Below are 17,622 nucleotides of genomic sequence, written 5' to 3'. Positions count from 1 at the left end.
CCATTCTACAAAGAAAAATTCTACTGAATCTCTAAAGTAGTACTACAATACACGCCATTGAGACAGAGAGAAAGAGATTCTGGGAACAATTCATACACATCGACATTAATCTTTCAACAACAAAGATATCATAATTCATAATTACTTTTTTTTTCTCATTCAATATGTGGAGATTATTGATAAGGGCAGCACTGGTTTAGCTGAACGTACAATCTCAAAGCTTCTGGTTTTTTATGATGACAACACACAATTAATAACACATGTGTTTAGGTGTTACATGTTCATTACTTTCATGATTATGATTATATGAGAACATGTTTGTGTTGTGTTGATCATTGCAATTCACTGTGTTTTACATGAGATCTTATTTGTGAATGCATGACATATGTTTTAGAAAAGGAAAACCATATCCACTCTTGTTGAACTTAAATTGTGTGGCAAAACAACAGTTTTAAGTCGACTTCATTATGAAATAAGTCGATTAAAACTTGTGGCTTTGCATAAACGTTTTCAAAGTGTGGTGTGAGAATTTTTAAAGAGAAAGTTTTTCAAAACTATGTTTTTAACTGTTACAAAGTCGACTATGTGCGCAAGCCATTCGAGTAAGTCTGTTATAGTTTTGAAGTTTTATTAATGCTTGTATTAAATGTTAAAACGGCTATATTTTTTAAATATTTTGACCAAGCATTTATTGTGATTTGAATGCATTAATTATACATTCAATTAACTACATTGATTGCTGCTAACTGCTTTAACTAAATTGTGATATTTGACTTCATTAGTAGCTAAGTCGACTTGAGCACGTTAGAATTGTGAAAATCTATAAATAGACGTGAATTTGAATTCTAAAGAGACAATTAGTGATTCTAACGATTTGATTGATTTGTTTCATATTATTGATCTCTTGGAAAACGTGTGAAAGCTCCAAGAACTCATCAAGAAGATCGTGGTGTTCATCTTTGGTGATTGCTTGACGAGCAAGAGTCTGTGTGCTCTTAATGTTTGATCAACCTGCACTTGAGGTTTCTATTTCGTGATCAGTTTCTTTCAATCTTGTGAAGATTGGTGTTGCCCTGTTGTGACTACAGGAAGAGGACGTGCGACGTTCTGGACTTTGAGGATTGTTCAAAGTATTAAAGACTACGGGAGAGGGGACATCTTGTTGTTGTTCTTTGTTTATACATGCCTATATTTTGATTAAAGGGTTAGAGAGGTGTTTTATATTTTCGACGTGGAGGTCTCTATAAAATCCTTGTTGTAAAAACCTTGATTATTATTGATAACAGTTGAAAAACTGTTATTTTCATGCTTAAAATTGATACTAAAAGCAACCTTTATACTTAGAAACTAGTTTGAAATCATGCTTTTCTTCATATTTTTAGAAATAAGAGAGCTGGACAGGTTTATGCTTGATTTCAGTGTTTTTGTGCAGGTTTTAAGGTGAATTTGGTGAAAGAAGTGAAGAAGGAGAGAGATGAAATCAGAAAAGACATCAAAAAGTGCAAAAGGAGAAGCCGAAGTCACCGCTCAGCGGCAGTTTACCGCTGAGCGGCACTCAGGCACTCACGGGAGATCCGCTGAGGGGCAAAATGGCCGTTGAGGGGAGAAAACAAGACACGCACTTACCGCTGAGCAGTAATTTACCACTGAGCGGCACTTTAATGGGCTTGGACCTAAGTTTTTGTAATTTACGAATGGTATTTAAGCTTTAGGGTTTCCTAGGGTTAGGTATCTCTGGCTGGAACGAAGCAAACACTCTCTCTTCCACCCCTTTGAAGGAGGATCTTGGATGCTGAGGCTTCCTCTTCACCTTTTTAGGGTTTATTCTTTCATTCTTTCATTGTAATTCATCTAGGTTCACCATGAATATGGTGAACTAAACTCTGTATGTTTGTTGGGGAATCAATGTAGTATTGTGAAACTCTCATATATGGAATTTGTTTTTACATCTTTTAATTAAGACTTATGCTTTCTTTCATCATTAGTTAGGGTTTTTCCTCTTTGCTTAATGCTTGCATTGTTTAACTCATTCGATGCATGATTATTGGTTTTGTCGATACGGGCACGTACGGGGAAGTCTAGATCCGGGGAATTTCTCCCAATATGATATTGGTTGTCGTTAAGCTCCTGCACTTATGAACTGATCATTAGGAATGCTAGGAATTGTATGAACTCGTGATTAGGGAGAAGCCTTCTGGAAAGGTACATTAGAGAGTGGCATTAACAATGATGATTTGACTGTTGAATTCCTAAAAATATATGAGAGTGGATAAGATGAAATTGACCCCCAACAACATATTCATACATAAATTTCATTGAAAGTGTTTATCTTTTGCTTTCTGCCATTGATCAAAACTTCATGCATACATGTTTATTTTCTGTCTTGCATATTAAACTCCAAATATTTCGTTTGTAAGTCTTAGTTAATCAAGAAACCACATAACTAAACTAGGCCGTGAGTCCTTTGGGAAGAACGATACTTGGTCTAACCAAGTTTATTACTTGAACGATTCGGTCATACTTGCCGATTGAAAACAAGTTTGTGACATCATAATTTGGTGTTCATAAATTTGTCCATCAATTATAGCGCATTTACTTTCTATGGTGGAAGGACACTGGATGTAGGTTTGGCCGAACCAGTATAAAAACTCAGTGTTTGATCTTTCTATCCCTACTCTGTTACATTCAGTCGACTTTGTATTTCGAGAAAGTTTTTTAAAGGAATCCACTTTTCGAAACAGATTTAAAGAAAACATTGTTTTTGTATTTCACCAATTCATCCCCCCTTTTGGTGTTGAAAATTAAGCCATTCTATTTTAACACAATATTTCCTTTGTTTAGGTTTGTAAATGATGATTTCAAGCAAACCAAGAAAGTGCAAAAATATTATAGATGGAAATTGAAATTATCATCAAGAAAGAGAATGGAAGAAACTAGAAAACAAGGCTAACATTCTTACAATATAATTTTTTTTTTCTAAAAAAGCATATATTATGACGTACAAAACAATGTACGTAATAATACGTTGATTTTGATATCACTTATTATAACGTACAAATAAATTCACGTCATAATATCTCTCGGCGTATTATAACGGACAAATGAAAATTTGTCATAATAAACTGCGCATATTATGACGGACTTCAGAAACTACGTTATAATATGTTCAAGTTATTATGACATAAATTTCTGCTATGTTATAAAATGTGCAGACTTACTATAACGCCCAAAACTATGTCCCTAGTAACTACGCCATAATACATCATTTTTGTACGTCATAAAATGTCATTTTTCCACTAGTGATTGTTCTCGACTTGGATTTGTTCATCACTGAATATCCATCCCATGGTAGTTTTCTTTAGACCAATACATGTCAGGATTGCTTTTCCAATTTCGTTTGTTTGTTGCATATGACCTTAGTTTTTCCAATGAGGACAACATTGCTAAGTGTTAGAACTTTGCTTATGAACACATAATAGGGCAGGTTACACTAGTTATTTATTCCTGCATCAATGATATGCTTCTTGAAGACAACAACCCAGTTAGTTGGTATTTTGAATTGAATTGCATATAACAATTACAAATCTTCATATGTCAGCTTATAGTAATGAAACCTTCCAGGTAATAGTAACCAATCAATGATGTATGCAATCACTTTTTCTTCTTTATCCAATCATCTATGTAGAAACCCTTTTTCTTTCTTGTATCTACCAAGATACCTTATACAATCCTTATACATTTGCCTCTTTTTAGTCCACTTGTTGTACAGAGAGTTAGGTAAGTGTGACATGCATCCTTCATCCTTGAGTCCAGCAACATGCAACCATGTATTATTATTGATCATAATGTCAACACCTTTAACCCGTGAGTGAATGTCACCGTTGACAACTTTTATATATTATTGTAAAACACACCAACTAAGTTCAGATAGTAGTCATCCTTCATCTCAACAAAGGTGGCTAAACCTTGATGGGCGAGTTTTTCTGGAAAAATGAATGCTTCTCTTCTGAACAAAAATAAATCAAGTGACTTATGCAGAACAATCTCTTTGACATTTTTCCAGCCCATAAACCTTTCTCTAGCACTACGGTCACTAATCCATCCTGAAGGACTTGCATTTCTTTCCGATGAAGGAACCCTTTTGATGCGTTTGGATGAGGATGATGATGCCATTTTTCACAAGATTTACACAGATTTATTTAACAGCTTTTTAGGGTCTTACAAAGGCCAATAATAAGACATAACTACAAACACATCATTTCAAATCAAAAGATATACAGGGGAACGAACAACCATCACATTCAATCAGGCCCATTTAAGTTTTCAAAATAAGAAAGCCTAAAAATAGAGATTATTAATCGGTTTCATTAAAGAAAAAGTCAACTGGTGTATGACAGAGTGTTACCAAAAACAGAGAAACACATTCACAGATTATAATCGACTCAGTTCATAACAGAATCAATTAAAATTTGCACAACTTTATTTTCACAGAATTCAGTCAATCAAACAACACACAACAAACATGCTTATAACAGTCAATAAGCCAAATATTTATAATGCATGATGCATGAAAATTTTTTTTTGACTTACCATATTTAGAGACTGAAGAGCTTGTGAATCGTTCCATTTCTAGTTCATCCTTGAGCATTGTACTTCTTCAGTTACAACTCCTTTCCTGCAAAACAATTGAATGATTTTGACGCTGGTACCCATTTGAACTTGGGTCCTGTCTTGTCAGTTGTAGGAGGCAGTTCCTTAGGAATCGATTTTAATTTTCCCTTTGGAACTCCAACCTTTTTGTAGTAGCAGTTTCTAACATTATGGCCAATAGTATTGCAGTAAAAACAAGCATTTGTAATAGGCTTAATGAGATCAATAAACTTTTTGAATTAATCCTATTACTCTTTGCTTTGTAGCCAATACCATACATATTAATTGCTCTTCTAGATGATCTTAACACAAAATCTAGATTTTCTTTACCTTGTGTAAATTTACATACGTGCTAGTTAAGTAATCAATTTTCTCAATGTGTACAAGATAGTTATCACATTCTTTCTCAACAATTTATATTTCGGTCTTAATTATCTTTGCAGATTTTAAAGCATTTTCAAGTTCTTTTCCAAGCTTTTCATTATCCTCTACTAGATTATCAATTCTATATTCATAGTCTCTTCTCTCAAAGGATAATAAATTTACCTTATACTGGAGTTGCATGGCTTCTGCATGTATCTCCTGAAATGCATCCAACAACATGTGGTACTTGACCTCTATTGGTTCATTCTCAAATTCACTATCACTGTCATCATTAGAGTGTGTAGAGCCTGCCATGAAACATAAATTTGACTCCTCTTCAACGCTACAATCATCATCACTTGAAGAGTCTCCATCACTCTTTTCCCAGGAAATATATGTTTTCCTTTGCTTTATGTTCTTGTCCTGAAGATACTTGGTGAATTCTTTTTGCTTGTTCTTCAAGTCTGGACAGTCAGGCTTGATATGACCATCCTTTCCACACTCGTACCATTGTACAACGTTGTTTCTTGAATTCTTTCTTCCTCTAGCAGTACCTGCATTGTTAGTGGTAGAACTTCTATCTTTCATAAATCAATTAAACTTTCTTAGCACCATGTTCAAGATTTCTTTGTTATTCAGGTCTGCTTCTGAATCAGTTTCTGGTTCAAAATTCTTCACTACATTCTTGCTTGTGGCCTTGAGGGCAATTGATTTATTTTCTTAGTTTCTTCTTCCTCTTTCAGCCTTCCAAGTTCCAGTTCATGTTCCCTGAGCTTGCCAAACAAAGTTGCCATATTCATGTTAGTCAAATCTCTTGATTCAGATATGGATGTTACCTTTGGCTGCCAGCTCCTATTGAGACTTTTCAAAATCTTTATGTTGATCTCCTCTTTATTAAACACTTTTCCGAGAGCCATGAGATGATTTACTATATATGTAAATATTTTCTGCACTTCATAAATCGTCTCACCAGCTTTCATCCTTAATAATTCATACTCTTGTACAAGGAAGTTATTCCCGACACGTTTCACTTCGTTTGTGCCTTCATGCATCACCTCAAGAACCTCCCACATTTCCTTGACAGTCTTGCATTGTGATATCCCGAAAAATTAATCCATTTTTAGCATAGAAGCAATTACATTCCTAGCCTTAACATCATATTGTGCTCTACGGTTTTCATCTTGAGTCCACTCAGAAAAGTTTTTCAAAACAGTTTTTCCATTCACAATTTGAGTGGGTTCATATGGAATGTTTAGAGTTGCATCCCAAACTCCTATATCCACGGATTCAAGAAAGATTTGCATCCTTATTTTCCAAAAAGCATAGTTTTCTCCAACAAATAGTGGTGGTCTGTTTGTGGATGCACCTTCACCAAAGGTTTGAGAAATGAAAGCCATTTTCCAGGATCAATCGATTAAATAGAAATAGTAATCAATTAGTTTTTCAAATATTTTATGAAAACCAATGCCACTTTCTAATTTACCTTAAACCCGATGTCTCGGTGAAGAAAGCCTACTCCTATTAGTTTACAATGTCTTGTCTCCCTAGCAATTATTCATGCATTACATTCGCACAAAAGCTTAAAGGCAACCAATCCTCCTATCCTTATGTCTAGGAAATATTGCTCTTGGGAGAATTTCTTCATTTCTAGATTTACTTATATGTGTCCATACAAATAACATCAATGATCATTCAATTGAATGAGTTAAAAAAAGCATGGATAAAGTATACAAGAAAAGAAAGCATATAAATTGAAGAATGAATTTAATACATGAGAGTTTCAAAGGATTACATCGGTTCCCCAACAACAATGAAGGTTTAGTGCACCATAGACATGGTGAAACTAGATGAAAAACAATGAAAGAATGAAAGACAGAACCCTAGAAGTTAAAGAGTAGAGCTTGAGCATCCAAAATCCTCCTCCAAGGGGTGAAGAAAGTGTGATTTCGCCTCTTTTTGTCCAAAGATACTAACCCTAATTCGACTAAAACCTTATATAGTTTCCTAAGGATTACAAAAAATAGGCCCAAGCCCAAATTAATGGCGCTCAGCGGCACTTTTTCCGCTTAGTGGTAAGTGCGGATCTTCAGAATTGACGCTCAGTTGCAGTTTTAGCCCTCAAAGGTGACTGTGAGACTTCAGAGTGTCGCTCAGCAGTAAAATTGGCACTCAGCGGTGACTGCGACTCTTCTTTTAAGCACTTTCACTTCCTTTCTTGAGTTCAACTCCTTACTACTTCGACTTCTTTCATCTAATTCATCTCAATTCCTGCAAAATAAGGAAAACCAAGCATAAAACCCATCCAACTCTCTTATTCCCAAAACATATGCAAAAGCATGATTCAAAGCTAGTTTCTAAGTCATAAGGTTGTTTTTGATGTCAAAATTAAGTATAAAAATAACAGTTTTTCAAATGTTATCACAACCACAAACAAACTTAGAACTTTGCTTGTCCTCAATCAAACAAGATGTAACTGAGTCTTCCACCAATCCATACAATGATTCACCACATCCAAAACTCTTTCTTTCAAGACAAGTAATTACTCAAATCAGCTCATCACCAAGAATTCAGTCAAGACGCACACATGCTTTGGTGTTCACATAATAATATCCAACAAATTCTATTATCATGAATGATCAATTAACTAAGCATAGATATAATCATGTGCTCATGGAATCTTTCCTCACCAGATAAAGTGTTTCACTCAAACACCACTGTATAAGAGATCACTCATTCACTCTACTATCACAATGTCACATGAATCAACTTTGCCTTTCATTTAACCACAATCAAAAACATTCACAATCAAGTATCATCACAAGGACTTTTCTATGGCTTATAATGTGGCTAGGTTAACAAGAAAATTGGTTTTTCCGGATCACAAAATCCTTCAGTTAAGTGAATCATCTAAACACAATCATTCTTCCTTCTTCCAAACTTTCTTTTGCATTAAGCTTTTCTTTTTCTTTCATTTTTATTTTACTTTTCACATGCTTAGCTCAATGCTTTTTATTTTCCCTTTTTAGACCTCCCAACAACCCCAAACTTGAACATTTATCAATACCACCAGATATCTTCAACTCAACTCAAGGTAAAGCTTTTCAAAAAGGGTTTTCAATCATGTTCAAGGCTAAAGGTTCAAAGGATAGAACACATTGTGCTCTCTTTTATTGGGCTAAAATCATGCATTTGGCTAACAAAGGATAGAACATAAGCTCATCCAATCATTCCACATACACATCTTGCTGAGCATCATAATCACAATCACAACATCATGCATTTGTTCACATAGCTTGTGAACAACCACCTGTATATCAACATATAGTGCACAATCTCAACATCAATAAATATCCAAGCATCATCAAACAATACTCATCATGCATAAATCACAAGCAAACCATCATAGCAGATAAAGTTTCAAACTGAGTACATCACACCATATTCTAAAAACATAAGTATATGAGTTCAACAGTACAAAACAAAAGATAGAAAAAAATCATGCTCTAGAGGTGATAACATCCATCAGTAGATGCTATCTCAGCTCCTCATCAACCCATGTTGTCATCTGAATCTTCCTCCTCTTTGTCATCTTCAACATCTTCAAAGTCATCATCATCCTAATCATCATTCATAGTTGGAGCTTCAGTTGCTCTAACTCCACTGGCTTGTGCTCGATGGTCTGGCCATGCCACCACATTGTTGAACTCATCCATGGTCCATTGATGTCCTGGGGGTGTATCATACATCCCAATGATCATCTTTGCTTGAGCTGATTTGAGTAATTACTTGTCTTGAAAGAAGGAGTTTTGAATGTGGTGAACCATTGTATGGATTGGTGGAAGATTGAGTTACATCTTGTTTGCTTGAGGACAAGCAAAGTTCTAAGTTTGGGGTTGTGATAACAGTTCAAAAACTGTTATTTTTATACTTAAATTTGACATAAAAAACAACCTTTATGACTTAGAAACTAGCTTGGAATCATGCTTTTGTTTTCTTGTTTTTTCAGGTTTTAAGATGAATTGAATGGAAGAAGTGAAGTAGCCATAAGTTGGATTCAGAAAAGGAAGAAAAAGTGCGTAAAAGAAGAGCCACAAGTACTGCTCAATGCTACTTTTGCCGCTGAGCGGCACTCAGTCAATGCTGAGGGGCAAAACTGCAGCTGAGCGTCAAATAGAAGAACCGCACTTACCGCTGAGCGCCATTTTAATGGGCCTTGGGCCACTTTTTTGTAATCTTTAGGAATCTATATAAGGTTTCAGTCAACCTAGGGTTAGTATCTTTTGGCAGAACGAAGCAAAATCACACTTTCTTCACCCCTTGGAGGAGGATGTTGGATGCTCAAGCTCCACTCTTCAAATTCTAGGGTTATATCTTTCATTCTTTCATTATTTTTCATCTAGTTTCACCATGTAATCCTTTGAAACTCTCATGTATTGAATTCGTTCTTTAATCCATATGCTTTCTTTCATTAATTACGCATGCTTTGTTTAACTCATTCATTTGAGTGATCATTGCTTTTATTTGTATGGACACATATAGAAAAATCTAGAGATGAAGAAATTTCCCAAGAGTAATATTGCCTAAACATAGGGATAGGAGGATTGGTTGCCTTTAAGATTCTGTGCGAATGTAATGCATGAATAATTGCTAGGGAGACAAGACATTGTAAACTAGTGATTAGGAGTAGGCTTTCTTCACCGAGACATCGGGTTTAAGGTAAATTAGAAAGTGGCATTAACATTAATGAAGAAGATGAATTCTTGAATACATGAGAGTGGATAAGATGAATTGAAAACCCAAACAACATCATCATTCCATAATTTGCATCAATTTCTTTTGCTTCTTTTGATCCAATTGATCAATACATGCATTCATATTTAATTTTTAGTATTTGCATTTAAACCTACAACAATATGTTCACAAGTCCAATTTAATCAAAAAATCACATGACTGTTTAGGCCGTGATACTTGGTCTTATCATTTTATTATTACTTGATACGATTAGATTACTCTTGTCGAGTGTTAACAATTTTTTGGCGCCGTTGCCGGGGACTCGTGGTTTAAATATTCTATTTGTGTGATTATTGATTAGCTTTGAATTGATTTTTATCTTTTTATCTTTTTGTTTTATCTTTTTATCTTTTTGCTTATCTTTATATCTTTTTGTTTTTATTTTTTATCTTTGTATCTTTTTAGTTTATCTTTTCTATCTTTTTGTGCTAACAATTGTTTCTAAGGTTTTGTGTTCTTGTGTATGCAAGATCTAACCAGTGTACTGAAGAGATGGATGAAGAGAACAATGTTAGACGTACTCTAGCGGATTACACCACTGTTGTTGGCCCTCATCACTTTCATAGCATTGCTAGGCCGAGGGTCAATACTATAAACATGGAGGTGAAACTGGCGTTGATACAATTGGTAAAGAGCAACCAATTTAATGGGCTATCACATGAAAGTCCATATGAGCATCTCACCACATTCGACGAGATTTGAAACACTGTAAAGATCAATGGTGTGCCAGATGAAGCAATAAAGCTTAGTTTGTTTCCTTTCTCATTAGGAGGCAATGCTAAGTTATGGTTGAATTCTTTTTCGGAGGAAAGCTTTACCGAATGGGAAGTCGTGGTTTCAAAGTTTATAAACAAGTACTTCCCACAATCTAAAATCAACAAAGGGAAGCAAGAGATTTATTCTTTTAGACAAGGCATGGAGGAGACGCTAGGTCAAGCCTAGGATAGATACAAGAGCTTGATGAGAAAGACACCCACTCATGGCTTTGACTAAGCAAGTATAGTCATTCTTTTCCTTGGAGGTCCTGGTTCACAAACCAAGTTGATGCTAGATGCCTCAACTGGAGGTAATATTAAATGCAAGACTCTAGAGGAACCCATTGAATTGATTGACAACATGGCTATAAATGATAATGAGTTGCATAATGAGAGAGGAGCTCTAATTCAACAGAAGGGAGTTCTACAATTGCAATCAAATGATGCCTTGCTTGCATAGAACAAAATCATAACTCAATAGTTGGAGAATTTTAGTAAAACACTTTCTTAGTTGCCAAAAGAGCTAAAGAATGTTGAATAGGTTCAACAACAACTTTGTGAATTGCGTAGTGGTGACTATATCAATGGTCAATGCGCTTTTCCAGTGGAGGCTTTAGAAGATGTCAATTTCATAGTAAATCAATTTCCATACCGCCAAGGGAACTACAACCAAGGGTGGAAACCACACCCAAGTATGGGTTAAGGTTAGAATGGACAAGCTGGACAAGCAGGACAATTCAAAAGACCACAGCAGCAACCATCAATATGGCAACAAGTATCTACATTGAATAAGAAATCATCAAAGCTGGAAGAAACTCTTCAACAATTTATTCAGGTGACCATCTCAAACCATAAAAGCACTAAAGTTGCAATTAGAAATTTGGAGATATAGGTTAGCCAAATAGCTAAGAACTTGAAGGATATGCCTGATAAGAGTTTTGGGGCTAATACTAAGGTTAACCCTAGGGAAGAATGTAAAGCTATTGTAAGTGCAGATGATAAGAGGGTGGATGAGAAAGAGAGTGTTGAGTTGAAAAAAAGAGTGGAGAGAAAAGAAGAGATAATAAGTGGCGATGAGAGAAAAGAGAATGAAAAGAAGAGGGGAGAGAAAATTTTTGAGAAAAATAATAGAATTCTTCCTTATCCCAAGGGGAGTAAAAAGATTAAGAAAGAGAGACAATATGGGCGCTTTAAAGATATCTTTGGGCAATTGGAGATTACCATACCTTTGAATGAAGCATTGCAACAAATTTTAGCTTATGCAAAGCACATGAAGCAAGTCTCCACAAAGAAGAGATATCTAAATGAAAAGATTGGTGATCTTGAAGTCAAGCCAACAAAGGTGACTTTGCTAATTGCGGATGGATCTTCCAAGAAACCTTATGGTGTAGCGGAAAATGTGATGGTTTGCATAGACAAACTAAAATTCTTGGTAGATTTTGTGGTGATGGAGATGAAGGAGGGTAAAAAAGGTGGACCAGAAACAGCTGATGAGTTGGTGTGATGAAAGAAAGAGGAACACCAACGTTGAAGATGGAACTTGAGCTTATTGGGTCAAACTAATGACGTTAAAAGAGCGCTTACTCGGAGGCACCCTAGTGATTAGAGAACATTAATTTCTTTGATTTTGGTTATGTAATTTTATAAAGGTTTAATCCTTTTCGACATCCCTATTTATGTACGAATGTCTCAGATGGGTCCTCGTTTTCTAAAGTGTATCAAAATGGTCCTTAATTTTCAAAATTGATATCAATTGAGTCCTTTCCGTTAAGTTGGCTGGACGGCGTTAAAAAAATTGATGAGTGGATGCTGAGATGACGAACGAACGCTCGTCCACTAGCGTACGAACGCTCGTCCACCAGCGAACGAACGCTCGTCCACCAGCGAATGAACGCTCGTCGACCTCTTGCTGCTGGACGACCGTTCGTTCCACACTGGACGACCATTCGTTCGGTGGTGGACGAGCGTTCGTTCGCTGGTGGACGAGCGTTTGCTCGTCATCTCAGCATCCACTCATCAATTTTTTTAATGCCGTCCAGCCAACTTAACGGAAATGACTCAATTGATTCAATTTTGAAAATTAAGGACCATTTTGATACACTTTAGAAAACGAGGACCCATCTGAGACATTCGTACATAAATAGGGATGTCGAAAAGGATTAAACCTTTTATAAACTTTGGGACATTGATTTATGTTGTTTGAGATTTTATGGTATAACATCTACTGATGGATGCTAGGCAGTTGAGTATTAACTAAAGGATACTAGGTTTGTTTACACCTACTGATGGGTGTTGGTAAAAAAGAATTGCACTAACTGAAGGGTGCTGGAGGATTTTGAGTCAGCCTCGTGACGTTAAACAAGCGCTACCTAGGAGGCAACCCAGTTGATATACTTTATTTTTGTTTGTTTGGATTCTGCTTTAGATACATGATAGAGACGGAATGTATGAGTGATGTGAGACCATAAATGCATGAGGTGAGTCAGAGGCATGAGTATAAGAACCCTAGGGCAAGCTAGGAAGAAGGAGAGTAGGTGCTGCAAATGCCGCTCAGTGGTAATTACCGCTGAGCGCGAATACTGTAAAGTTGGGGGGACTATTTTGGTTCCATTGGGCTCAGCGGTATAAGGCCCGTTAGGGTGCTTTTATACCCTAGGGCGCGGTTTTGCTTCTATTTTCAGATCTTCCTCTTCCCACACACTCTCAAGCACTCTCCAAAGAGTTCTTCTCACTTTTATGTTCTTCCCCCTTCACAAAACCTCTCTTCACTTTTGCACCAAGTTTTAATTCAAGTTTGGGGTTTGGTGAGACCATTGTTGTTGGAGGCTAATTTCTTCACATTCCTAGAGCATTTTTCACTCATTTAGCATTTGCACCCAAGTAAGTACAAGCACTTTCCATTCTATGGTTTTGAAAGCATGAATTGGTATTAAGATGGTTGTCTAAGCGTGATTCTTGAGGGATTTTGATTTTTATGCATGATTAGATGAATTAATTGTTGCTTGGACCGATTAAACTGCTTGATTTAGGTCTGGAACTAGGAAGAATGTAGGTGGGTGGAGATTGAGAGCATTTTTGCAAGATTTTGACAAATCTACAGAATCGTCGCTCAGTGGAAATTTCCCCTTAGCGTGATTCTGGCAAAGTGTTTTTTTGCTTCTTTTTGCTACTGGCTTGCTGTATAAGTTGCATTGAGGGGTTTTGATTGCCCTCAATGGTGATAGGACTGATCTTAGGGTGTTGTTTGTGGTTTACTAATGCTTAACAATATGTCTTGTGGTTTTGTGAATTGTGTTTGATGTAGGGATGGCCTCCTCGTCGGGCAAGAGAATCAAGACTATAGGATCCAAGAGGAAGGATAAGGAGCCAAAACGCTCCTAGGTCAACAAGTTCCTATCTCGCAATGAGCGCCACTTCAAAGTTGTCCAAGATAGGAGGGTACTAATGGAAAGGAAGGTTGGACTAATACCTGACTTTGCTCCACAATTTGGGGAGCAATTGGAGAACAGGAACTGGGAGAGGCTAGCCAATTACCCTACACTAGCTAACATAGCAGTGGTGAAAGAATTTTACACCAATGCAAGAAGGTTGGGTGGTCATCCTACTGAGGATTATTTGAGCTATGTTAGAGGACATGCCATTCGGTATGACCTTGATTCCATTAATAGATTTTTAAATACTGAATAGGCTGGTGAGCAGTGTCAATTTGCTTTCAATATGGAACAAGGAGCAGACTTTGGTGATGTGGAAAGTGTGCTACGTGTGCCTGGTGGACACTTTTAGAGAAAAAGGAATGGTGTTGTTGTAAACATCAAGAGAGTTGATCTGACTCCTATAGCAAAGTATTGGATGAGATTTTCTCATGCCAACATCCTGATGACAAATTTATGAACACCGAAAAACGGCGCCACAAACTTGTTTAACAATCGGCAAGTGTGACCGAATCGTTTCAAGTAATAAAACTTGTTTAACAATCGCCATAAAAGTGTCGCTCAGCGGTAAACTGCCGCTCAGCGATAAGTGCGTGAGTTGTTTTTCTCCCCTCAGCGGCCATTTTACCCCTCAGCGGATCCAACGTGGGTTTCTGAGTGCCACTCAGCGGTAAACTACCGTTGAGCGGTACTTGCGGCTTCTCCTTTTGCACTTTTTGATGTCTTTTCTGATCCCATCTCTATCCTTCTTCACTTCTTTCACCAAATTCACCTTAAAACCTGCATAAAAACACTGAAATCAAGCATAAACCTGTCCAGCTCTCTTATTTCTAAAAATATAACCATAAGCATGATTTCAAGCTAGTTTCTAAGTGTTAAAGGTTGCTTTTAGTATCAATTTTAAGCATGAAAATAACAGTTTTTCAACTATTATCACATCCAACTATGCTCACATGTCTCAGACATTATTGTCAGCAGGGTACTTCTTTTGTACTATGTGCTCAGAGGGATGAGCATTAACATTGGTCAGGTCATAGCTAATGAGATACAAGTGTGTGTCAACACTATGAACAATAAGGCACCTTTGGGACATCCCTCTTTGATTACACACTTATGTAAGCTAGCCGGAGTGAATATCTCTTAACTGCCATTTGAGAGGCCTAGGAAAGTGATGACAAATTTATGAACACCGAAAAACGGCGCCACAAACTTGTTTAACAATCGGCAAGTGTGACCGAATCGTTTCAAGTGATAAAACTCGGTAAGACCAAGTATCGTTCTCCCAAAGGACTCACGGCCTAGTTTAGTTATGTGATTTGTTGATTATTTAAGACTTAAGAACAAATTGATTGTAGTTTTATATGCAAAAGACAGTAAATAAACATGTATGCATGAATTTGATCAATGGAAAAGACAGAATACAAACACTTTAATGAATTATATGGATGAGTATGTTGTTGGGGAGTTATCAATTTCATCTTATCCACTCTCATATACTTTAGGAATTCAACATTCTTTTCATCAATTGTTAATGCCACTCTCTAAATCACCTTGCAAGAAGGCCTATCCTTAATTACGAGTTCATACAATTCCTAGCATTCCTAGTAATTAGTTCTGAAGTGCAGGAGCTTAAAGGCAACCAATATGCTATTGGGAGAATTTCCCCGGATCTAGATTTCCCTCGTACGTTCTCATATCGACAAAATAAATAATCATGACAATGAATGAGTTAAACAAAGCAAGCAATAAGCAAAGAGGAAAAACCCTAACTAATGATGAAAGAAAACATAAGTCTTAAAAGTAAGATGTTAAAACAAATTCCATATATGAGAGTTTCACAAGACTACATTGATTCCCCAACAACAATACAAGGTTTAGTTAACCATATTCATGGTGAAACTAGATGAATAATAATGGAAGAATGAAAGATAAAACCCTAGAAAGGTGAAGAGGTAGCCTAAGCATCCAAGATATTCCTTCAAAGGGGTGGAAAAGAGAGTATTTGCTTCGTCTCTGCCAAAGATCCAAACCCTAGGACGTCCTAAAGCTTATATACTATTCTAAAAATACAGAAAAATTAGGCCCAAGCCCATAAAAGTGCCGCTCAGCGGTAAGTGCGTGAGTTGTTTTTCTCCCCTCAGCGGCCATTTTACCCCTCAGCGGATCCAACGTGGGTTTCTGAGTGCTGCTCAGCGGTAAACTACCGCAGAGCGGTACTTGCGACTTCTCCTTTTGCACTTTTTGATGTCTTTTCTGATTCCATCTCTATCCTTCTTCACTTCTTTCACCAAATTCACCTTAAAACCTGCATAAAAACACTGAAATCAAGCATAAACCTGTCCAGCTCTCTTATTTCTAAAAATATAACCAAAAGCATGATTTCAAGCTAGTTTCTAAGTGTTAAAGGTTGCTTTTAGTATCAATTTTAAACATGAAAATAACAGTTTTTCAACTGTTATGACAACCCCAAACTTAGAACTTTGTTTGTCCTCAAGCAAACAAGATGTAACTCAATCTTCTACCAATCTGTATAACGGTTCACTCATTCAAAAATCCTCTTTTCAAGATAAGTAAAAACTTCAATCAAACTCATGACAAAAATTTCAATCAAGACGTGCACATGCTTTGGTGTTCACAAAGTCACTTAATATCCAACAAATGCTAATTTTCATGAATGATTAATCAACTAAACATGGATGTTCATGTGCTCAATGAATATTTCCTCACTAGGTAAAGTGTTTCACTCAAACACAAGTCTATAAGAGGTAATCACTCATTCACTCTACTATCACAATGTCACATGAAGTAACTTTGCCTTTCATTTAACCACAATCAAACAAATTCACAAGCATGCATCATCACAAGGACTTTTTCAATTGCTTATAATGTGGCTGGGCTAATAAGAAAATTGGTTTTTCTGGATCACAAAATCCTTGAGTTAAGAGAATCATATCAACACAATCATTCTTACTTTTCCCAACTTTCCTTTGCATTGAACTTTGCCTTTTCTTTTCTTTTCTTTTCTTTTCCTTTTCACATTCTTATTTAGATCTTAGCTCAATGCTTTCAATTTCCCTTTCTATTTTCCAACAACCCCAAACTTGAACATTTATCAATACCACAAAATATTTTCTACTTAACTCAAGGTAAAGCTTTTCACAAAGGGTTTTCAAATCATGTTCAAGGCTAAAGGTTCAAAGGATAGAACACAAAGTGTTCTCCTTTAGTGGCTAATGAAATTGGCTAATATAAGGGTTACCAACAAATGGCCTTGATCATATGATGCAGACAAGCAAGTAATTCAATCATAGAAAACCTGGGCAAAATCATTCATGTTTCCAAAATGATAGCATTCAATCTCAAAAACTCTGAAGCTCAAAACCTCACAAATGGCTCATTCACATTTCACATACACATCCTGCTTAGCATCATAATCACAATCATAACATCATGCATTTATTCACAATGCTTGTGAATCACCTGTATAAGCATATTATGTGCACATCTCAACATCAATCAATATCAAACCATCATCAAGCATTACTTATCGCACAATCACAATCATAAGCAAACCATCACAACAGACAAAGGTTTCCATTGAGTACATCAAACCCTATTCTAAAAAAAAAATA

General features: G+C 36.3%; 1 protein-coding gene across 1 annotated transcript in view; it reads left to right on the top strand.

Annotated features, from left to right (window-relative positions):
- Positions 1 to 14,003: 14,003 nt before the first annotated feature.
- LOC148194222 (uncharacterized) overlaps positions 14,004 to 17,622 on the top strand; it is a 28,248-nt gene continuing 24,629 nt past the window's right edge. The window contains exons 1-2 of the mRNA XM_088097146.1: positions 14,004 to 14,203; positions 14,247 to 14,310. Of these exons, the coding sequence (XP_087953272.1) occupies positions 14,004 to 14,203; positions 14,247 to 14,310 (264 nt within the window). The remainder of the gene's footprint in view (positions 14,204 to 14,246; positions 14,311 to 17,622) is intronic.

The sequence above is a fragment of the Vigna umbellata genome, chromosome 8 (genome assembly GCF_029865625.1).
Source record: "Vigna umbellata cultivar VRB3 chromosome 8, Vumbellata_1.0, whole genome shotgun sequence".
Classification (NCBI taxonomy): domain Eukaryota; kingdom Viridiplantae; phylum Streptophyta; class Magnoliopsida; order Fabales; family Fabaceae; genus Vigna; species Vigna umbellata.
This window is presented reverse-complemented; position numbering and strand designations above follow the sequence as displayed.